We start from the raw sequence: 25,143 nt of genomic DNA on the forward strand, positions 1-25,143 counted from the left end.
CTTTCAACTGTGGGAGGAAACTGGAGAATCTGGAAAAAACCCACGCGGTCACAGGGAGAATGCACAAACTCTGTACAGACAACAACCGTAGTCAGGATCGAACCCGGGTCTCGGACGCTGTGGCACAACAACTCTACCATTGCACCACAGTGCCGCTCACAGGTTATCGATGAAAGATTAGTTAAGGATGAGAGATTTACATGCTTAACAAGGACATCAGTGCATCATGTGAGTTTAATCAATAAATAATTAACTGCACGATTACTTGGTATTTATTTACTAGGTGTTACTTAATTATTCAAATTTAAATCCTCCCACACTGGCCTCATGAGCTACCTCCAAACACGCAAACCCAGGGTGGGAGCAGGTCATCCTCAATCCCAAAGGACTGCCTTGGAAGAAGAAAGATGTTAGACTATGATGGGATCCAACCCCATTCAAATACATGATGTGCAATGATTTACAATGAAGTCGGGGCAGGTAAGAATTCTTTGCTTGTCTGGAGATTGGTTCAGCTTTAATTCACGTGAGGTAGGAATATGTTAAAAAACAGATGATGAGCATAGCACTGGAAGACCCCCCCACCCACTGTTGCTTTTTGTAAAGATGGAACCAAATTATGCTGCAACATAAGTGTAAGCAGAGTACCAATTGTTGAACACCTGCAGGAAAGGCTCAATAGCCTCATGCCAATGATCTGCAAATAGCATTGGTAGTTTTCCTTTCCATCAATGAGTTAGCTGCCGACACTGGAACACAGGAACAAAGAATTATTGCAATATCTTTCAGCGTGGTTGTACTGAAGGTTCTTGTTGATAGTGTCAAAGGTTATGGGGAGAAGGCAGGGGAATGGGGTTAGGAGGGAGAGATAGATCAGCCACGATTGAATGGCAGAGTAGACTTGATGGGCCGAATGGCCTAATTCTACTCCTATTACTTATGACCTAATGATGGTTTAGTTGCAGGGCAAAACACACCTTAATTTAAATATTTTAGGTAAGAATTCAAATCATCCTCTGGGTATCAGCAGCAGTTCTCATTACAGCAAGCAACATTCATGTCACATTTTATAATCAAATGTTAGGACAATGCAACTTTCAACCTGAGTGAGACAAGATTGATATCTGGAACGTGCTCTGGTGTTTAGAAAGACTATGCAACTGTTGATGCAGTACTTGGATATCTCTTTTAGATTAAAATGTAGTACAACCACTGCCTATTCCACACTGCACTGAGAAGGAAACATGACGACTGTTCAGCCTCATAGGACATTTGCCGAATGGTACTTATTTGTCAGAAGGCCAAACTGTGTATTGGATGGGAATAAATCTGGTCTATACATCAGTAAACAATAAATCAGATTCCAGTTGCAAAACCTCGTGAACAACCTGTACGGCATGCATTAAAAGCATCAGCTCCTAATGAAAGTGAAAGCAGTCACTTGAAGAAGTCATCATCTTCTCACACAATTTAAGATGAAAACTGACTTACCTGCATTAAATACTGAAAATGGGATGGAAAAAAGCCATGACACAACCTTCGCACAGACTCCCTGTATGGCGTTTATTCACAAAATGCTGGAGTAACAGCAGCATCTCAGGAGAGAAGGAATGGGTGACGTTTCGGGTCGAGACCCTTCTTCAGACTGAATGGCGATGGTGCTTTTGATGGTGGTACTGATTGCAAAGTATAATGGATCCCCTTGGGCACTCAGTTATGGATGGAGGCAGCCTTATTCACACCACCATGGGCCACATTGTTTGCTTGTTACAGCAAAATAGGGACTCATAAAATTAATATAGAAATAGTGGACTGGTCAATAAAAAAAGTAACAGGCTTACAGCAGTAAAGTATTTTGAAGACCATCTCCATTTCTTTCAGATGTCAGTGAACACACAGGCGGTGCAATTATTTACCACTCCAGTATAAATCTCTACTCAGCTTCCTTAAATAACCCAACAGAAAAATGAACCCTGAGATCAAAATTCCTCTGCCAGCTGTGTCCCCTTTAACAATTTCTCAGTTGTCCTTCAAAATCCATATGGAAAAATATTTATATTTGAATAATAAGAACGCGTAGAAATTTGCTAGTCTGTTTCCGAGGGTCTCTTTAATACGTTAAGTCTGCCGTTTTAAACTGAGAGTGCTTAATGACAGCAGTCATGTCTCGCCGAGAGTTGGACACATTTTCCAATGAAACGGATACATCAGGCAAAGAGTGGAGAATACTCACAGCCCTCGTAGATGTCGGTGGGGATGTGGACAGCGGTGTGGTTAAAGTCCACACGACGACGGAAGTCTTGGTTGAATTGAAAATCAGGTTTGATCCTTGGTCGGCTTTCATTTCGTTCAGACTTTTGTTGGGGGGAAGAAGAAGAATCAAAGAATGAATATTTTGCAGCTCTGAGTGTTTCACACAATCCTGCACTTTGAGCATGATCTCAGACAACAAGGACATCGCAGCTGAAATGAGATTACTTTATCATGTCGTTAATGCCTGAACAATCTTGCCATTAAAAGGTTCATTTACAGATGAATACTAGTTTTCCATTAGTTGGACAATGATGACATATAAAAATACAAGGTGATTATTTTTGTTGTTTTGGAAATGTCAAAAACACAAAGAGAAAATTTTAGAACCAGCTAAAATTTTTCAAATCTACGAACATGATTGTACTTTTATTTTCCCAGTTGCAAAGCAAGATATTGCAGAGTTGTGCATGTAGTCCAGTCCGTCATACAGACCAGCCTCTGCACAGTGTCTTGGGAAAGCAGCCAAGATAATCAGGACCATTTTCTCCTCTGTCATTTCCTCTTCTCCCGTCATGCATAAGATACAAAAAGTTTGGAGGGACGTGCCACCAGATTCAGGTACAGCTTCTTCCTTGCAGTGATCAGACTACTGAATGGTCCTCCATAAATAAGGTGTACTCCCGATCTTCCAACCAACCTCATTGCGGACCTTACATTTTTTCTCTGAAACTGTAATGCCATAACACTGTCACACGATGCTCTGCACTTTAGTATTTCCGCACTACCCGTTGTACTTGTGTGTGGTTTGATTGTACTAAATTATAGTATAACAAACCGTGGCATACAAGGGCCTCTTAAATATAGCCAATGAACTGGCCTCAACTACCTTCTGTGGCAGAGAATTCCACAGATTCACCACTCTCTGTGTGAAAAAAAACTTTCTCATCTCGGTCCTAAAAGACTTCCCCCTTATCCTTAAACTGTGACCCCTTGTTCTGGACTTCCCCAACATCGGGAACAACATCGGGAACAATGGGGACAGAGAGGGTCCACATGTTAAAATGCTCAACTGGGGTAAGGCCAACTTTGAGGGTATGAGAGAAGGTCTTGCTCAAGTTGACTGGAGCAGGTTATTTGAGGGGGAAGGAATATCGGCCAAGTGGGATGTTTTTAAAAGTGTGCTGGCGAAAGCTCAGGATATGTACATCTCCGTTAGAGTGAAGGGCAAAGCAGGCAAACGTAAGGAAGCTTGGCTGACGAGGGAAATTGAGATGTTAGTCAAAAACAAGAAGGATGCAATGGGACAGGTATAGGCAGCTGGGATCATGTGCACCCCTGGAGGAGTTTCGGGAGCTAAGGAGTAAACTAAAAAAGGAAATGAGAAGGGCAAAAAGGGGCCAGGAGATAGCGCTGGTGGGTAGCATTAAGGACAATCCCAAAAGATTTTATAAATACATAAGGGAGAAAAGGGTATAGACCGAGCGTGGGACCTCTCAGGAATCAAAGCGGTCACCTCTGTGTGGAGCCACAGGAGATGGGCAAGGTCCTCAATGAGTATTTACCGAGGAGAAAGACAGTAGGATGGAGGAAATTGGAACAGTCACTGGAAGTGTCTTGAGAGCAGTCAGGGTTACTGTCGAAGAAGTACTGAAGATACTGTCGTGTTTGAAGGTAGACAAATCTCTCGGGCCTGATCTGATATATCCGAGGACATTGCGGGAAACTAGAGAGGAAATTGCGGGAGCCTTTCATCCTTAAATACAGTAGAGGTGCCGGGAAGGTGGCACATGTTGTACCTCTTTTCAAGAATGGAAAATGCTGGGAACTATAGGCCGGTGAGCTTAACATCTGTAGTTGATAAGTTACTGGAGAGTATTCTGAGGGATAGGATATACAGGCATTTGGATGGGCAAGGGCTGATTAGGGATAGTCAGCATGGTTTTGAACGTGGGAGGTCGTGTCTCATATATCTGAATGATTTTTTTGAAGACATGACCAAAAAGGTTGATGAAGGCAGAGCTGTGGATGTTGTGTACATGGACTTCAGTAAGGCGTTCGACAAGGTTCCGCATGGTAGGCTGCTCTGGAAGGTTAGGTCGCATGGGATCCAAGGAGAGATAGCTGAATGCATAGCAAATTTGCTCCATGGAAGGAAGCAGAGGGTAATGGTGGAAGTTGCTTCTCCAACTGGATGCCTATGACTAGTAGTGTGCCTCAGGGTTCGGTGCTGGGCCCGTTTTTGTCATCTACATCAATGATTTGGATGAGAACATACAGGGCATGATTAGCAAGTTTGCTGATGATACAAAAGTTAGTGGTTTTGCAGATAGTGAAGATGGTTTTGAACAGTTGTGAATCAATTGGCCAGGAGGGCGGAGGAATGGTTGATGGAATTTAATACAGAAAAGTGTGAGGTGTTGCATTTTGGGACATCGAACAAGGGCAGGACCTACACAGTAAATGATAGGCCTCTGGGTAGTGTTGTAGAGCAGAGGGATCTAGGAGTACAGGAGCATGGTTCCTTGAAGGTCGAGTCATAGGTAGATAAGGTGGTCAAAAAGGCTTTTGGCACTTTGGCCTTCATCAGTCAGAATATTGAGTACAGAAGTTGGGAGGTCATGTTGCAGTTGTATAAGACGGGCCGTGTGGATGCCGACATCGGGAGCTCCGGCAGCGGCAGCGTGTTTGCCCGCCCCGGATCACGGGGCTTGGGTCGGCCCACTGCGGACATTTCACCGTCCGGCGCGGCCTAAAATATGCCGCGGGATTTTTCTCTGCTGGGCGGGGGCTTCAATGTCGGGAGCCACGACCGCCCCGACGTGCAGCAACAGCAGCAGCGTGTTCGCCCGCCCGGATCGGACTTATCATCGGCGGAGCCGGCCGTCTTCGGAGGCTGTGGGAGCGGCTGGGACTCGCCTTCAGCTCGGCCCGCTGCGGACCATCCGGCGCGGCCTGCAACCACAACAACCTGACTGCGGGAGAAGACGGCAGGAGAAGGGAAAGACATTGTGGCCTTCCATCACAGTGAGGAGAGGACTGGAGGAGACTCACTGTGATGGATGTTTCTTTGATGGATGTTTCTTTTTTTGTGTGTTTTTGGGGTTGTGTAATTTTAATGCCTATTTAATGCTTTTATTGTTGGACTGTGGGTGACTGAATTTCATCCAATATTGGATGACAAATAAAGCTATCTTGAATCTTGAATCTTGAATCTTGATATCACATTTAGAATATTATGTTCAGTTCTGGGCACTGTTATCGGAAAGATATTGTCAAACTTTAAAGGGTTCAGAAAAGATTTATGCTGGATGTTGCCAGGACTAGAGGTTGTGAGCTATAGGGAGAGATTGAGTAGGCTGGGTCTCTATTCCATGGAGCGCAGGAGGATAAGGGGTGATCTTATAGAGGTGTGTAAGATCATGAGAGGAATAGATCAGGTTGATGCACATTCTTTTGCCCAGAATAGGGGAATCGAGACCAGAGAACATAGGTTCAAGCCGAAGGGGAATGATGTAATAGGAATCCGAGGGGTAACCTTTTCACACAAAGGGTGGTGGGTGTATGGAACAAGCTGCCAGAGGAGGTAGTTGAGGCTGGGACTATCCCATTGTTTAAGAAACAAGTTAGACAGATACATGGATAGGACAGGTTTGGAGGGATATGGACCAAGCGCAGGCAAGTGGGACTAGTGTAGCTGGGACATTGTTGGCCGGTGTGGGCGAGTTTCGCATAAGGGCCAGTTTCCACACTGTATCACTCTATGACTATCGCTCTATGACTCCAACATTGTTCTGTGACTCACTGAGCAGAATGGTCACTGTCAAAGTATTGAGGACATACAAAAGTGGGAGATGTGTGGCTCCTTGCGCCTGCTCTGCCATCAATAAGATCGATGCACAACCTGATCTTGGTCTCGGCTCCACCTTCTTGATTGTGATGTGCTTCAAAGGGACAGGTGGATCTCTGTAGAAGAGCCCTTCCCATTCTGCCAAAGAGAGATGGACAGCATGCATTTGCACACTGCAGCAATGAGATACCAACTGGGTAACCTATTTTACTGATCCTCATTGAGGAGCAACACGAGGGATTTAATTGCCTTTCTTCACAGATTGGTCACTGGTTCTTTCATGTCTGCCTGAGAGAGCAGGTGGAGCCTCAGTTTAATGGTTTGTCAGACAGCGGGCCTGTCCAGCATTAAGCACAGCCTCTTCATAGCACCCGGGTATCAGAATTGTGTATTCAACGCTCTGCAGTCAAATGTGAAGTATATTTGGATTTTGATCATAAATGGAATTTTTTTCTACACATCACCTTGCCTCACCTATCAACTGAGTAAGAAAATGTGATGACGGTCTTTAAAATATTACTTTCTATTTGAAAGAGAACTACCAACCTTTTCAACCTTATCTGATAGTCATAATTTCCCAATTTTCTGAAAGTCCTTAACACGGTTAAATCCTTCTGTGTTTTTTTATAGGATGGAAGCCATTACTGTGATCTCCGAGAACCTTCCACATCCTGGCTCTCCCTAGCAATGCATCAAATGGGTTTTTTGCTGGATAAACAATTTCAGTTGAGCGCTTCTAGATCTCTCGATGCGTTGATCTCTAACAAGGCCACACCATCAATGTCACTTTAATTTTCTTAGTATGCCACGGTTTGTTAATTCTAGACAGACTTTACACTGCTATTTGCATCTTTAGCACTGGAATTATCTCCCAACCCTCCCTAAAGTGAGAAAGTAAACTGCAGACAGCTGGTTAATGGCAAGGCTCATTTGCTTTTAAACCTAGACGTACAGCTATTTAGGAAGGAAAGGGGAAGGAGACAGAGGTGCATCAATTGAAGAAAATAACCACATGAGAGGTGACAAACAAGTAGGTACACTCGAAGCACAAATGAGCAAACAAAAAAAAGAGAATTGATCACATAGTTAGCGGATTGTGAAAGGATCCCCAAAGGTGGAAAGTGAAGGAAAGAAGGAATAGATGAGAAAATAATCACAATCGTTCATGTTCATAAGACATAGGGGCAGAATTAGGCCATTCAGCCCATCAAGCCTGTTCTGCCATTCGATCATGGCTGATTTATTTTCCCCTCTCATCCCCCTCTCTCCACAACCTTCGACACCTCAGCAAACAAGAACCTATCAATCTCTGCTTTAAAAATATCCAATGTCTTGGCTTCCATCTCACCCCCATTCTAAAGGCACATCCTCCGTGCCCTCTGGTTGTAGACTCTCCCATTACTGGAAACATCCTTCCCACATCCACCCTATCTAGGCCTTTCATTACTCTAGGTTTCAATGAGATCCCCTCATCCTTCTAAACACCATTGAGTAAAGGCCCAGAGCCATCAAATGCTCCTCATACATTAACCTAATCATCCCCGGGATCATTCCCGTAAACCTCCTCAGGACCTTCTCTAATGCCAATGATGAAACTGACCATCATCAGGCAGGTAAGAGGAGCAGAATAGGTGATACAGGCTGATCAATTGATACAGGCTCAGTTATTTCACAGAAGTCAGGCAGTTGTATTCAGAGTGATGGTATATACGTTTGCTTATTCAATCGCATGAGGTCTCATTAGCTTCAGAAAAGTAATCAATGCTGATACTGCACCTCATGGAAAAAGCTGCTCACAAGCAACCACATCATAAATATCAACTAGCTAAGCTGGAAAGAGAATGGATCAGATCTTTCACAACCTTTATTTTCCCAATTCGCTACCCAGATCCCCCACAGTAAAATTGATACAAAATGAATCACTCGCATTATGTTTCTGGGAATTGATCTCAATCTGCAGCAGAATCCGAAATGACAGCTGAACCACTGTGGGAATTCAGCAAAATATAAGCCATATAATTAAGCCTGGACTGATTTAAGACAGGAGAAAACATTCTAGAGGAGCCCAGTGGCACAAAATGGCCTCTTGTCCTCTAAATGCAATTATATTCAAAAGAAATAGATCCATCTCCAGAGTGAACTGAAATGCAATCAAAAAACGAATGGAACGTCCCACATGAAATGGTCCCGAGATTCAATTTTTCATCTATTCCAATTTGGCAGTTAGTTGTTGAATTATATTCCCTCAGACTGGCAGTCTTCAAAGCAGATCATGAATTTAAGGGGAATGGATTCAAAGTGCGATTGAATCGCCACTGAAAAAAACCCGTCACATTCAATCAAATTCCATTTGATGATCACTCTTGTGAAGAATCTGGCCATTTTTAAAAGTTAAAGGTGTATAAATACCAGCAATTTGTGCACTGACAGTGTCACTACAGATTTAGGAGTAATTACTGTAAAGTTAATTGCGAGGGAATTAAATGGCTATAATGGGATACCTTATCAGCAAAAAGAATAAATGGGAAGGTGACAATGGGATGGTTTAAAAAATTAATCCACAAGAGGAATCCAAAATGAATAGATGAAGCCTAATAAAAAATTGAACAGCAAAGTATATGCTAAAATAGGGCAGAACGAATTATCAGGTACTAAGTAGGGTCACGGAACAGAACTTCAAAGCTATGTGGGATGAACAGCTAATAAAATGAGTCACTCTTTAAGGGCAGTAAATGTAATATGATTAATTAAACAGGAGAGTTGAAGCCGATGATAACAAGCAAGAAACCTGCCAACATTCAGGTTACTGTGATATGACCACAGGGAATTCAGGAGGCAGAGTTAAATATAAAAGGGTAAACGGCATTTAGCCAATGTAGGGGAAAAAAGGAAAATGTGGAATAGGCAAAGTTAGCAGTAAAATAGGGTCATGGCCGTGGGAAAGATAATGCAAGCATGAGCATGACAAAAGTACAATCCATACACAAAGGTAATCGATAATGAAAGAACTATCACATGAATAAGGAGTGTTCACACACCACAATAGAAGCCAAGAGAGGTAGAAGAAGAAATATGCAAACAAATTAGAGGAAAGAGTAAAAGAAAATTGAAAATAACCACCACTGGAACATGGAACCGTACAGCACAGGAACAGGTCCTTTTGCCCACAATGTCCATAATGCCAGGTTAAACTAATCTCCTTTACCTGCATGTGTTCCAAATCTCTCCCTGCCCTGCATATCCATGTGCCTATTGAAATGCCTCAAATGCTATTATCACATCTGCTTCCACCATACCCCTGGCAGCGTGTTCCAGGCACCTGCCACTTATCTGTGCAAAACAAAAAAAACTTGCCCCGCACATCTCCTTTAAATTCTCTCAAAGTGCAACATCTCACACTTGGTCAGATCATACTCCAGGAGCTATTTCTCCGCACATTTATGAAGCTGATCTACTTCCTGCCATATGATTCCGACAGCCTTCCCCGCAGAAAGGGTGCAACTCCAACAATTTTACTAAATAAGTCATCTATATTTTATGTCCAAGTCATTTATATTTATCACAAACAGAGGAGCCAGCACAGGTCCCTGCTAAACTCCAATTGTCAAAGACATCTAACCAGAATAACACCACACCATCACAAACAACTGCTGTCTTTTATGAGTAAGCCAGTTCTGAATCCAAATGGCAAAGTCACCATCTTAATCTTCTGGATCAACCTACAATGAAGGACTTTATCAAATGATTGAGAATAGCATCAAAATGCAAGGTGGCATTGTAAAATGGGCATAAAATTGACATAAGAGATTACAGCACAGATAGATGTGAAGTTTATGTTTTATTGAGAAAAATAAGGAGGTCACATATTATTTGAAAAAATGCTAGACCAGCAAAGTAACGTGGAAGTACAAATACACAAATCACTAAGAACTAACTGAGTTTATGAGGGTATTAAAATAGAAAGTAAGCAGAAAGCTTTATTTGAAGGGAATATAGTTCAAAAGTGGAGAAGTCATGTTGAAACGTTTATAAAATCTTGGCTGGACCACTGTTTGAGTGTTAAGAAAATAGAGCTGCTGGAGATGATGAAGATTTACAAAGATTATAGCTATGAGGAGAAAATGAACAGATTTGAAAAGATATAACGTGGCAAAATAACAGATGTATTTGAAATTACGGAAAGCTAAAAATTGTCTCAAACAGCGTGACATTTTTATACACTGTGTAATGCTCCTGCTAAAAGGAGCTATTGGCATTTCAATGTGAGCACAGAATGCCAAGATAAATTAGATCATGGCCATCCACAAGTGGGCTTTGCCTCGACAAGGGTTCTGAGTGCACAGCAATGCACTGTTCGGTAATCCGGGATCTTAAACCTAGGAACAGGCCTCACCTTGGCAATAAGGCCCTGTTCCAGTTTTAAACAGGCCATCGTTCACTGTGGCCCTTGCCTCAGGGAGCCTTGTGAATCCACATGAATGGTCCTGAAGGCTTTAATTAAATTGTTTATTTGGGTTACGTTTAGTTTATTTTAGTTCATTTTAGTTTATTTTAGTTCAGTTCAGAGATACAGCAAGGAAACAAGCCGTTTGGCCCACCAAGTCCATGTTGACCACTGATCACCCGATTACACTTGTTCCATGTTATTTCACTTTCTCATCCACTCCCTACACTCAATGCCTCTGTCATTTACAGAGGCGAAATACGCTACCAACCTGCACGTTTTTGTGGGATGTGGGAGGAAACAGGAGCACCCAGAGGAAACCCACGTAAGTCACGGGGAGAATGTGCAAACTCCACACAGACAGTACCTGAGGTTAGGATCGAATACCTGGCGCTGTGAGGTAACAGCTCTAGAAGCTTCGCCACTTGCCATCCATCGGGGCGGGGTAAATGTTGGAGAATGGCTGTAACTATGGAGATCACAGACCCCAGAGAACACTTACAGTACATTGTCCCATTGATCACTGGAGAAGTGTGGTACTAAAGACCATTTTCCACCCATGACTCTGAGGCGAGAAGCTTTGGGAAACCACCAATCCCCAAACCTCCTATCATGCTGGGAAAAGAGTATCCAAAATGTTATCTTCTTTTGAAGCTGCTTTTGAAGAGCCAGGATCTGCAATACTTACATGTACAAGGCATTTCTCATTGTGTGAATAAGAAAAAAAAATCATCTACAGCCCAAAACAAAGTTGAATCTCCATGTCTCCATGTGGAGAGAGCAAAGCTGGAGGTTTTCAGTCGAAGGTAAAGCAACGTTCTTTATCCAGAGAGTGGAATACATGATTAGTGTTAACAGCTTGGACACATGGTTACAGTTGACAGCTTGGACATATGGTTAAGGTTAACAGCTTGGAAGCATTGAAATGGAGGTATGAAATACACTTGAGGGGTAAATGAATTAGGGATATTCAGTGAAGTTAGTCACTGATGCACGGATGGAACTGTTGGTATAGTACATGTTCCTATATTGTGCTAGTTTTGCAATTCCACATATTACATCAAATATTTTATTCATATCAAGTTGTACCTGCCTGATAAATTTCAAAGAGAGTTTGCAGGGAAACCAGTGAGCAAAAATGAGATGCAATCCACGTAAACAAAAAATAATGTAAAATAATTATTTTTCTATAATCTCTTCACCAAATCAGTTTTTGGCTGAAAAGCAACATTCATCCAATGTTTCAACATCATTGGCACGACAAACCTCACCCAAATAAACACCCAAAAGAACATCTTCTAGTAACAGCTCTTGTACCACAAAGGCCCTGAGCAACTGTCTATAGGTTTGGTGTAAGACATGGCATCATCAGTTTCACTGCTACGGCACAATTAGATGTCAATGCCTTGTTGAAATCGGTGTATTTACAGTTATTGTTCATGTCATAGAAGACAACTTTTGCAATTGAGGCTCTCCATTGCTTGGTGTTTGGGAATCAGTTCAAAACTGTGGTTAATTAGAACTTCCCAACTTCCAACTGGAACGAGTAACTGTGGTTTTGCTCAGCTTCTTAAAACCTTATATCTGTAGTCAGCCATAGGTAGAAAAGGAAGAAGGAAAGTTATTGTTTTGTTTTAAAAGCATCTTTCAACAAGTCTGGATATGGGCGAGAGGATATAGTTGTTTTCTGCCCTTTAGCACCCCATAGAGTGGTGGTCCCGGCTTCTGGAGCTGAAAACCAACGAGTGCAGTAAACCAGCAAAGTGCTGACACATTCTGCAGCATGAGTGGGCATATCATAGAAACAAAATCATGGGGACTTGGCTGCTGAAGGAAGTCAGTCTGTACAAGGGAATATTTTCAGAAATGATAAAAGTACAAACATGTTGGTAAAATAGTCGTTATTTGTAGTTAATCATTGAAATGGATATTAAAAACATATACTTTGAATTTGCAGACAAGCAGTCACAAAAAACAACTTAAACCGGCAGAGTTGTTTTTCGTAAAGCTGCAAAACCTGAGAGTTTTTCTTTTTTCAGTTAATTCTAAGTTTCTTCCCCCAGCCATTTAAAAGTGGAGAAAAGTGGCCTCCAACTAACTCCTTTACATCTCTCTGTAAGTCACAAATGCTAACATTTAATGTTAGCCGAAGTTCTTAGTGCTTCAAAACAAATTGCGTTTTGGAAATGAGAATGTGAATTAATTTGATTGTTTTCTCAAATGAGTTGCATTCCTCCTTTTGGCGATAAACAATATGTTGATTAAAAGGACAAAAGAAAACAGCTGCCGAGCCTGATTCCGTGGTATAGGTTCAGTCTCTGTGTGGGTCAGTCGGTCAGAACTGGGGCTGAGGTGATGCCTCTCAAGGTGTAAGAGTTGGCTAAAACCCACCACCACAGGAAAAACGTGATGGAACCCACAAAAACCAAAACCTAATCAAGAGATGGCAAGCCCATGATTGGAGAGGAGACAAATCAGGAAGTGGTTTTAAGATTATAAAAGGAATGCAAATCTTTCAAAATTATTTTTAGAATTTTGGGAAGTACTTCAGAATTAAATTAAATAAAAACTTCAGGTCATTCCACCTTTTGAAAGTTCTATATCTAGTTGTAATCTAAATTCATCAGATCTACGATCTAATAAATCCACATAACCTTGAACCTCCTGAATCTGTAGTCTTGCTTTAACACCTGTAATAATGAACACTGTTACTGAAGAAAGTCACGGAAATGTACAATTATCAAAGTGGTTATCATATAGTGAGGGTAGCCGATGGGTCTCAAACGCCCCGGTGAGTTTAGGGACTTGCTCAGCCCAGCCTGCGGAGACTGTTCTGGAGGATTGGGCAGAGGAAATCCATTGGAGGGTTCAACAGCCGTGAAGGCGGCTCGGCAGCACACCGTGGAATGCAGAGGGCATGTCAGAGCACGGAAGAAGACATGGCCATCCACTGCAGCCAAGGGTGCTCCCTGCCGTTTCGTCTAACCGTGCCACTGGAATCCACCTCCTGTGGCTGAGAGGGTGGAGTTGCTCGTGTGCAACAGCCTCTCCACCTTCATCTCTCCCACGCACAGGTCTTTGTGCAGTTCTTAAAGAGACTGCACAACCACGCTATCGTCGTCTATGACAGCCCACCACCAGATATCATGTAGTGGTCATCTGCCAAGGGGCAGAGCCCTTTACTGCTGAACTCTAGTAACATGCTTAAGAAATCAACCATAATTGAAATTCAGGGTGGAATTTCCAGGAGCGATATATCTAAACCAAGTGGTGCCCATTTGTCAATAGCCATTACTTAGGCAAATACCATGTCAATCATATTAGCATTGGTCAGAGAGCAAGAAACAGGGGAAGATATAACAATTGATCCAAGGGAAAGCATCAAATTCACACTGAAGCTTCCTTTTCTGTACAACATACTGTTTCAATTTCACCCTCGCTGGCCACAGTTTGTGAAGGACATGGAAGTGTCAATGACACAAATTTCAAATGCAACTTCTCGGCATTGATGCTATGTGACAGGAGACAGCAGTGGTGAACTGAGAATATTACGGATCTCAATAGGGTTCAAAATTCTGAGTATAATTTTAATTCTGGTTCGTATCAGCTTAATTGCAGGCCGTTCATGTGCACTGCACTGCACCCCCTCCCACCACCCCCCCCCGGCATTGTAATGAATAGGGATGCAGAGATCCACATATCATATCATATCATATATATACAGCCGGAAACAGGCCTTTTCGGCCCTCCAAGTCCGTGCCGCCCAGCGATCCCCGTACATTAACACTATCCTACACCCACTAGGGACAATTTTTACATTTACCCAGCCAATTAACCTACATACCTGTACGTCTTTGGAGTGTGGGAGGAAACCGAAGATCTCGGAGAAAACCCACGCAGGTCACGGGGAGAACGTACAAACTCCTTACAGTACAGCACCCGTAGTCAGGATCGAACCTGAGTCTCCGGCGCTGCATTCGCTGTAAAGCAGCAACTCTACCGCTGCGCTACCGTGCCGCCCATATGGGCAGAAACAAAGAAGAACAACTGGAGCTGTTGCAATTAAAAGAGGATTTGCAGTTCCTCAACCTCTTATGCCAGCTGTCTGTATCCATCCTAATAACACAACTGAACATAACTAAACAATTTCCCCACCAATGGGTAAGTGTTAGAATTTATTGTGGCCCGTTTTGTTTTATTTTATTAATGTTGTCGCATGAAAGATAACCATCCAGTACTCTGGTCCTCTTGCACATTTAAGCTCCTTTGCCATCGTTTCCAGGATTATCAGCGCATTCCTCAGAAATGTTAATCAATAATTAGTTATTTCCTCTGGAATCATTGATACCCGTGGCGCCTCAAATATAGGGAAGAGTGAGACCATTGATGGTTTATAACCCTGAATGTAAAACAAAACAAAGATTTGAATCATACTTACACTCATCAGGTCATCTTTTGCATTGTAGTATACAACCTCATTATCCTAATGAAAACAAAGAAAATAAATAATAATTAATATATAAAAAGCTGAGCACTCTTCTTGATTCAACACTCCACAGTAATATATTCCTGAAAGGTAGAGAGCCAAAATCCAATATAATTAAATGGAAATATGATGTGCGTGACAACTTAATCAATCTCCTGACCCAAAGATGTGCGTTGTTTGATACATTTGTCATGTCTGTCTTCCAAACAGCACATTGCTATACACTGCAATCAATCTACCTTGTCACCATTTTTTTAGCCATGTTTAGCATGTTAAACATTTGGTCAAAGATATCATTCAGTTCAAAGTAAAATAGAAATTAATTTGAAATAATGCGAGGTGGAATAGCGGCAAGTCGAAAGCAAGAAACTTGTAAAATTAAAGAAAAATACTTTTGTACTGACTTATGAATGTGGCAGATGCTGAACCACTACGCAGGAAATTCCAGCAATTAAAGAAATTCAATCAAGGAAAACAATACAACTACCACAGTAACTGGTCTGAAGAGGGGTCTCTACCAACCAAAATAAGATAAATATGTAATTTTTTTTTAAAATTACACGACATCAAGGTTTATAAGCAACTTCAATAAGATTTTAATTCAGGTGTTTCATTTCTCCCAAAATCCTGCTGGATTTGGGTATTTTGTAGTTTGACTTTTGCAAAGGCGGCTAAAGGTGCAGGCTGATACACAAGCATGTCCTGGATATGGAGCTTTCCAATAACTAATGCTTACATTCTTCCAGCAAGACTTCAAGAGGTTATTTAACCACAATTCAATTACTTTATTCAATCCTGCTATCCACCAGCATAATGTGTATACCATCTCCTTGTGTATGCTCAAGGTTCAAAATGAAACAAATTAATATTAAATAAACAACACAGGAACAAATTAAAAGCAAAAAACCTACAATCTTCACAAAATAATGAACAAAGTTATCTAGTGCACATGTAATCAACTGTGCACTACAGTGCATAATGCCAATTGTGCATCTCATTCTTAGACCTCCAATCCTGGTACACATCTCCTGTAACTCCAGCTGCAAACTGCTGTGTCAGGAACCTGCTGTAAACCTCCCACCTGCTCCGACTCTCCTGGGGCAGTTATGGAGAGGCTGCCGGTGAGGGTTGGTGTTGCGTAGGCTGGGATGGACAGGAGCCGCTAGACTACAAGTGGAGAGCTGATGGCTGCAGGCGGGGTGGTGAATGTGGACCATTGCTCAGGACTGCAGCAGCTTTTCTGTGTGTTCACAAACCACCCCCGGGTCCTCGACTCTCTCTCTCTCTCCAGGATAGGTGGGAAGATGGAATTGTACAAACAATTCGGATGGCACAGTGGCACCACTGGTTCTGCTGTCTCACAGCACTGGAGACACGGGCTCAATCCCCACCTCAGCCGCCGTGAGTCTGGAGTTTGCATGTTCTCCCTATGACCATATGGGTTTTCTCTGGGTGCTCCGGTTTCCTCCCACATCCCAAAATGCACAGGTTTGAAGGTTAATTGCCCCTAGTATGTAGGCAGTGAATGCTAAACTGAGATAACATAGAACTAGTGAAAATGGTGATCAATGGTCAGCGTGGACTCGAAGAGCCAAAGGGCCTGGTTCCATGCTGCATCTTTCAATCAATCAATCAATCAATCAGATCAATTATGATCGTATGAATGGCAAAGCAGGATCAAGGATTCAATCCTGTTCCTAAATTCATATGTTCACATGTTCCTACGTACCCAGCAGGTCAGACAGCATCTGCGGAGAGTGAAATAGAGTTAACAATTTAGGTAAATGATCTTTCATCAGATCTGTAATTTCTGTATTTATGTTTATTTTGTATATCACAAGCATCTTCTGTCCAATGCTGATGATGTTATAGTCTGTTAACATAACAATCAGCATGCTATCGGACAAATTAATCCTTAGTTCATCTAACAAAGCATTGATTTATTCAGATAATAGGCACAGAAAGCTGGTGTCACTCAGCGGGTCAGCCAGCATCTTTGGAGAAAAGGAATAGGTGAAGTTTCGGGTCGAGACCCTTCTTCAGACAGTTTAAGTGAATGTACCACTGGAACGAGAAACGTACAAGATTTCCCATATCAGGCTCAGTACGGATATGTCTGCTTGGCATACAAACTGTAGAATACCTCAAATCTAAATTCATATGCACAAACAGTAAAGCACTCCTCGCTGATTAATTTTTTTGCTGTGATCTTCAGGATAACCTACCCAGCATCATTCATTTGTATGAGCTAGCTGAATACCGGCAGGCTGTCATGTCCAAGGTTCAATGTACAAAGGTTTTTCTTTTTTAGATTTAGAGATACAGCGCAGAAACAGGCCCTTCGGCCCACCGGGTCCGCGCCGCCCAGCAATCCACGCACATTAACACAATCCTACTAGGGACAATTTTACATTTGCCCAGCCAATTAACCTGCAGACGTGTACGTCTTTGGAGTGTGGGAGGAAACCGAAGATCTCGGAGAAAACCCACGCAGGTCACGGGGAGAACGTACAAACTCCGTACAGACAGCACCCGTAGTCAGGATCGAACCTGAGTTGACGGCGCTGCATTCGCTGTAAGGCAGCAACTCTACCGCTGCGCCACGGTTGTGGACTTCCTACGCAGATGAAGGATTACCAATTTTCACCAGATTTATACCTTGAGTGGTTCTGATTGACAATAACACTCCTTCACTACTTTTAACTGACCTCCCTCAAACTTGTACCTGATGTGTGAAATACCTAACTTCACTGAGTGCTCCTGCAATCACCCTGCTGGGATTGTCTTGATTTCAGAACAACGAGCTGGTTCACAACTCAACACTAAATCCCATGTTTATTATTTCACGACAGGCAAACGATTGTTGCACGGGTCGTGGTGCTCAATTGTTGACGTTCTCCTTGCCTTGCTGTGGGCAAGATCCCATGCAGTAACCGGATGAGACATCATTGCAGAGCTCACTATCTGCAACGACGACAGTTTGCCAATTCCAGCTTGGGCCAACCAGTCAGGGTTGACTAACAAATAAAATTCTGCACCATAATATCGGAAAAAGGAAGAAAACTAAGATTCAGCTACCGTGATGTCTCCTCTAAAAATATGATCTAAAACATAAACAAAAGGGATTAAAATATTCAATTGTTGGAAAATAACCAAATCACTCATCCATGTTTCATCCTAAACCCTCTTCCCTTTCCTGGATAGTGCAATATATTATGCTGTAACCTATAGAAGCAACCTTGATCCTGAATGCACGTTCCCATTTGATATAAGACACAGTGTAATTCTCGCGGAGCTTTGTTATGATCACTACAAATAATATAAACAGCACAACTCTATTTCCACTTTCTTGCAATGTAGGCATACAATCATATTATAACTTCAAGACAGATATGATACACAGGTGGCACAGTGGCGACACTGGTAGAGCTGGTGCCTCACAACGCCAGAGACCCAGGTTCGATCCTGGACTTTGGTGCTGTCTGTGTGGAGTTTGCACATTCTCCCTGTTACTGTGTGGATTTTGTCCGAGTGCTCCGGTTTCCCGCCACATCCCAGAGACGTGCGGGTTTGTATGTTATTTGGCTTCTGTAAATTTGTGGTGAGTCGATGAGAAACCGGGATGACACAGAGCTAGTGTGAATGGGTGACCGACGGTCGGCATGAACTCTGTGGGCCGAAGGGCCAGTTTCCATGGTGTGGCTCTAAGCTAAACTAAAGCCCCAGCTTCCCATTCATTCAATTGCTCCCTCTCCAGAAGAAGCATGGTTTAAACTTCAGCTTAAAAACTCAGCCCCAATTTACTGGATCCTTAAAGTGTGGTTTTCCCAACGACATCAAAATATTTTGACATGTGATACAAGACCACCTTACGTATTCGTCTTTATTTGAGCCTCCACATTCTACCAACCCAACAAATGCTCCACAGTCTCACATTGTGTCCGTAACCCTTGCTTCCAGAAATCCTGTCACATCCCTTTAATTCCTCACCTACAAATACTGTTCCCCCATCTCCAGTTAATATGTCTGTCTTCCATGCCTTGTTAAAATTGACAGTAATTGTTTGGTTTTTTTAAAGTCCAATAAAGTTGCTTACATCCTCCAAGAGGCTGGGACATCAATCTAAAATATGCGATCTGGAAGTTAATTAAAAAAACAAATGTAGTTTTGCAATAACTGAACAAATCACCAAGGAGAGATAGAGTACTGAAGTAAACAAAATTGTAAGCCAACTATTACAGAAGAAAAATTAAAAATTAATGTTCAAACAAATTGTGAATAATTAGGGTACGATTCCAGATGGCTAAGAGATGATATTCACTCATAATGTCGGCAATATTTCATCCCCAAGAGGAAAAGTGCTCTAATGCCAGAGCTCGCCTCAACCTGTCCACCCGGACACAAAAGTCCCCAGACCACTTCTCTCAGAGCAGTGCAGGCTTTCTGGGATTATATTGATATTGGGAATATTGATTTCTCTAACTTCAAGTAACCCTTGCATTCCCTCTCTCTGCATCCCGCCCCCACCCAAGTCGCACCAGCTTCTCGTTCTCATCTTGCAAACAGCAACACTGGCCTGATTCCTTTATCATTGTTACTTTTTGCATATCTTTCATTCATTTGTTCTAGATCTCTCTACATCACCGTCAATATCTCTCGTTTCCCTTTCCACTGACTTGGTGTGAAGAAGGGTCTCGACCCGAAACATCACCCATTCCTTCTCTCTAAAGATGCTGCCTGCCCCTGAGTTACTCAAGCATTTTGAGTCTATCCTTCATCAATAATAATACAGCAGTAAGCCTTCCATCGGTTACTGAGATTTTTCGCACTTTAATCTTGTTTGCACAAAAGTGTTCCTAATCTGTTACCAAGTGTAACAATACTGACTTCCATTACCCAACTTTCAGTGATCAGAAACAGATTTGTAGTATGTGTCTGATATGTCTTGTTTTTTGCTTGCTGCCAAAGCTGAACATGCTACTTACAGCATGCACAGATTAGAGTTGTTTTAATTTCACAATCTCAAATGACTTTCTTGTGGCAAATAACATAATTATAATATTCCATTTTTAAATTGCCATGCCACCTTAATTTAGTATTTTAACTATTGTATGTATGTATGTGTTAATGTTCTCTGGTTTGTTTTATGTGGGGGGTGGGGGGGTCGAGGGAAACTTTTTTTCAATCTCTTACCTTGCCGGAGATGCGATTTGTTTCTGGATCGTATCTCCGGTCGCTCTGCGGCCTAACATCGTGGAGCTGGCGGCCGTGCTCGAGACTGACTTTGAGCCCCACTGTGGGGCCGTGGACTTACCATCGGAGCCTGCGATCCCTTGCCTGGGATCGACGCTCCAACAGCGGCCTGCGGATTTCAACATCGACGAGCTCGCAGTCTCGGGTAGAGACTGATGTCGGGAAGCTCCAAGGTGCAGAAGGTTCAACCAGCCCCGACTTGGGAGTCCAATCGCCCGGCACAGGGAGCTGAGATCCCCCCGATGCGGGAGCTTGATCGCCCCGATGCGAAGGGCTCGGCGCCGTTTCTGGGAGCCAAGATCGTCCCGACAACGGAAGTTTCGAGTGCCCCGACCACGGGAGAACAAAGAAGGGAAGAAATTTGAACTTTTTTTTTGCCTTCCATCACAGTGAGGAATGTGGGGGAGTCGCTGTGGTGGATGTTCATGTTAAAAATTAATTTGGGTGTCTTGTTGCTCTTTATTGGTATGACTGTATGGCAATCTGAATTTCACTGTTTGGTACATGTGACAATAAACAAACCTTGAATCCATCGTCATTCCAGATCTCTTCCAAATTCACTTTCAGCTCACCATTCATTCCATACACACAAAATCCATATTCCTTCTGACTTGTGGTAACTCTCCGCTGCAATTAGTCTATCTTTGTCAGTCTTGTTTACAGATCTTATTTGCACCATTTTCACGAACCAATTGTTACTTCCTTGTAAATGTTCATTCACCCTGAATGCAAGTCATTATTGCAAGTCGGAAACACAAGGAGTCCCAACAGTCATCACTGTAAAACATCATTCTATAGCCTTGCTTGCCCCCTAACACCTACTTTCCCAAACAATTCCCCATCAAACAAAGACCCATTCCTTCTCTCCAGAGATGTTGCCTCCTCCATTGTCAAAGTGAGGCTAAACGCAAATTGAAGGCACATCATCTCATAGTTCCTCCAGCATTTTGGGTCTATCTTCGATTTAAACAAGTATCTGCAGTTCTTTTTCCTACACAATTCCCCATTTTTTCTGTCCTTCAGCAAATTTCTCATCCACTACCGCCCTTTAATTTAAATTCCTACTAACATCGAGGGCCTTCACTCATTTAAAATATTCTCTAGATATGTTGTAATATGTTCTCCAGAGATGCTGCCAGACCCGCTGAGTTACTCCAGCATTTTGTGTCGTTCTTTACAATATTAATTTTCCCTCTGGTTCACAGACATTTCATTTGGCATATTTTTCTATCTTCTCCTTTCATTGGAGTTATGGATTTTGTCATAAGAAGGCTGCTATAACATATGGGCCTAAATCAATCATTGCAAACTACATAATGCATATTCCCCAAAGAGGTACTATTACTATTTTTTTATACCTTAGCAAATAAGAGCACAGTTCCAATTTTTTCTTAACTGTATTAATCCCATGGCCCTCTTTATATTGTAGACTCCATTTCATTCTATCGACCATGCTTTCCTTGAGCAGTCATGGACTGTAAACATGTAGGCATGTCATCAATGTCACTTCTTCCTCTTGGGAGAAATTCCTCTGGCAGAAATCGTTTTGTAGGACAAGTAATTCATACTCTCCCCTCCCAACAAACCCCGTTGTCTCTCATTCACTTCCCTCCCCCAGCTTCTGCCCGTTCACATCAGTTAATGGATGCAGATTAACTTTCTCGTCGATAAAACTGAAGCTGAATGCTCATCTGTCCCACAAATCGCCAGCTCACCTCCTGAAACCACAATCTACCACACCCGCTCCATGCTGGCCAATACTTCGGCCGGTTCTACACTTTTGCTTGTCTCTCTTTTGACTTAACTCTATTTCCGACACATTGCAGGGGGGCTCGCAGTGAATGCACTACAACCAACTTGGGATCGTGAAAGGAGAAAAGGAACTTCAGTCAGAACAATGGAGAGACTGATAGATGGCGGAGGGATCATTGTGGGAAGAGAAGCAGTCTGGTGGACCACGAGTGGGGTTCAGATACAGGATAAAAGTTAAGGTGAACAGCTTTTTGGCGACATAACATGATATCAGGGCTGGAGACACCAGGAACTGCAGATGCTGGAATCTTGTGCAAAACAAAAAGTGCCGGAGTTACGCAGTGAGACAGGCGGCATCCGTGGATGAAAGGGTAGGTGATGTTTTGGGACAGGATACAAGATATCAGGGCTGCAGCCAATGTGAGATAATCAGGTGACAGGGAGACTAAAATGCAGATGCAGAGGGATGAGAATTTTGGGGGAGGAAGTGGACGAGGGTTCAGCCAGGTTGAAGTGGGAATGAGGTACGTGGGGAGTGGATACATCGCTTCTCACAGCAGTGGCAGTGTGGCCGGTAACATCAGATGTTCCAGCTGATGTGAAGTGGGAAGGATTCACTACTGAACTAGGAGCATCATGAGCAACATGGTGGCCAGTACCAAGGTAGGAGCAACCAGTAAAGGAGTGAGACCAACCTCTCATGATGGGCGGCATGGTGGAGAAATGGTAGAGTTGCTGCCTTACAACACCAGAGACCCGTGTTCAATCCTGACTGCGGGTGTTGTCTGTATGGAGTTTGTACATTCTCCCCACGACCGTGTGGGTTTTCCCTGAGTGCTCTGGTTTCCTCCCACATTCCAAAGATGCACAGGTTTGTAAGTTAATTAGCATCTGTAAATCGTAAATTGTCCTTGGTGTGTGTCGGATAGTGCTAGTGTCTGCAGTGATCACTGGTCTGCGCAGACTCGGTGGGCCGAAGGGCAGGTTTCCACGGTGTATCTCTAAACTAAACCAAACCCGAAAGATTGTTCGCAACATGGGACACCCCAGTTTAGAAATGATTTATTGGTTTTGGAGAGAGAGCAAAAAAAGAGTTCCAAAATGATAGCTGTATTCGAGTGTGAAATTACAATGAGAGATGAAATAAACTAGGGACTTACAACTTGGAATTTAGGGGGTGCAGCAACAACTTGATCAACGTTGTCAAGAGAGACTGATATGATAGGTACAAAAATGATGAGAAGCATAGATGAAGTAGACAGTCAGAACCTATTTTCCAGGGTGGAAATGTCAAAGACTAAAGGGCAAAGTTTGAAGGTGAACGGGTAAATTTAACAGGAGCTGTGCAAGGCATGTTTTTTTTTAAACACAGAGAGTGGTGGCTGCCTGGAACCCCTGATAGGGGAGGAGGCATATACAATACTGATATTCAGGGGGCTTTTAGATAGACACCTGGATATACAGGGAATGGCAAGATGTGGATCATGTGCAGGCAGATGAGATTAGTTTCGTTTGGTAAAGTGTTCAGCACAGACATTGTGGGCCAAGGGATCTGTTCGTATGCTGTACTTAGCTATGTTCTGTGCTCTATGATAGAGACAGAAACTATTCCTTCGATTGGAGCAATAAACACCCTGAGCCGTAATGTACAAAGGACTGGGCTTTATTTCAATCAAGTGGAAAATACTTCTATCTGGTGCTCAATAACTTCTTCATTCAATTTTGAAATTCATAGATTTTGGTTAACTGGAATTATTAAGATCTTTGGATGAATGGAGTAAGGTGACAGATTCACAACAATCTCATTAAATGGCAGGAAAGATTCAAGGCGTTATGTACCTTCCTTGCCTCACCTGCTGAAGAACACTACATGAAGAACCTGACAAAACTATGTGCAATCTGGAACTATTCTAATTAGTTGTACGGAGAAAATCTGCAATAACATTACCACAATATATCAGGGCAACACTGCAATATCCTGCCCACTACCGATAATGTAATTCACCATGAATCAGAATCATTGGATTACTGTAATGAGTGGAATCTGAATGCTACCATACTGCTAATTATCGGTATAACTTCAGTGAGTTGCTGTTAATTATCAATGGAACAAATTCCTTCCAGCTCCAACTTCCAGCTCCATTATCCTGCATTCCAATTTCCTCCTCTGCCAGTTCACAGATGCCTTTCCCATTCTCAGACGTCCGGACCACCACCGACTGGCTGGAGCAAAGACACGTGAAAATAAGCTCATAGCATTAATTTTCATTGTTAAAATGGTAAACGCGAGGACATCTGCAAAGATCATGGGAAAATAATGGCAAAAGCATTATCAATCTATGCCCCACCATCTTCTGGCAGTTCAAGTGAAAATAATGAGAGAGCATCATAGAAATCCCAATTTTAAAACTAGCATCCTCAAATTATATACAGGTACCTGAGCCAATTCTAGGGCAGGGAAACAGTTAATTCCCCTGTAATTATATTCACTGGTGAACAGTTTAATCACTGATCCTTGAAGAATGTGTACTGTATTCCTTTCAACGTCAGAATTGCATAACAAGGCTCTCTGCTGGGGATTACTGTTGGTTAATGAGTCAATTTGGAGCACCATTCAATTAATGCATGGTAATAGCGAGAATTAAACAAAAAAGAAAGAAATCACAAGGACATTCCGGTAACAATTTTAAAAGAAAACTTCAGATGTGAAAGACCTCTGTACAACTTTGTTTCTTCGAAGGATTAAAACACAGCCAGTTGTCCGAGAACGGGTAATAACCATCTCAAGAAATCTCAAAGGAGGCACGTCTGACTTTTACATAGTAATTAAACAAGAGCTTAGGAAGCCAATGCCACTCTCAGTGTGAGGCTGTAAAATTCTTAAACCTGTTTAATTTTAAATTCCAAATTTGTATTCAGAGATATGACTGAAGTTGGCAGAAAACTTCACCTTAAGTAACCTACCAGCAGACTGATGGATTTTTTTTTTGCTCCTCGCACAATTAATTTCCACCCTTCCTGCTCAATGATTTTCCTCAATGGAAGCCAAGATCAGCAACAAAGCGGGTGATTGCTGCTCTGAAGTAATTGACAATCAACTTGAAGCGA

General features: G+C 42.4%; 1 protein-coding gene across 3 annotated transcripts in view; it reads right to left on the reverse strand.

Annotated features, from left to right (window-relative positions):
- LOC144604905 (voltage-dependent calcium channel subunit alpha-2/delta-1-like) overlaps nt 1–25,143 on the reverse strand; it is a 497,845-nt gene that overhangs the window by 278,130 nt on the left and 194,572 nt on the right. For 2 of the 3 annotated variants that reach the window (XM_078419762.1, XM_078419764.1), the window contains exons 5-6: nt 14,983–15,027; nt 2,234–2,354 (exon numbers count right to left, since the gene is read on the reverse strand). In XM_078419762.1, coding sequence (XP_078275888.1) covers nt 2,234–2,354; nt 14,983–15,027 — 166 coding nt within the window. The remainder of the gene's footprint in view (nt 1–2,233; nt 2,355–14,982; nt 15,028–25,143) is intronic. The other variant, XM_078419763.1, reaches the window with a different exon arrangement.

The sequence above is a fragment of the Rhinoraja longicauda genome, chromosome 23 (assembly GCF_053455715.1).
Source record: "Rhinoraja longicauda isolate Sanriku21f chromosome 23, sRhiLon1.1, whole genome shotgun sequence".
NCBI lineage: Eukaryota > Metazoa > Chordata > Chondrichthyes > Rajiformes > Arhynchobatidae > Rhinoraja > Rhinoraja longicauda.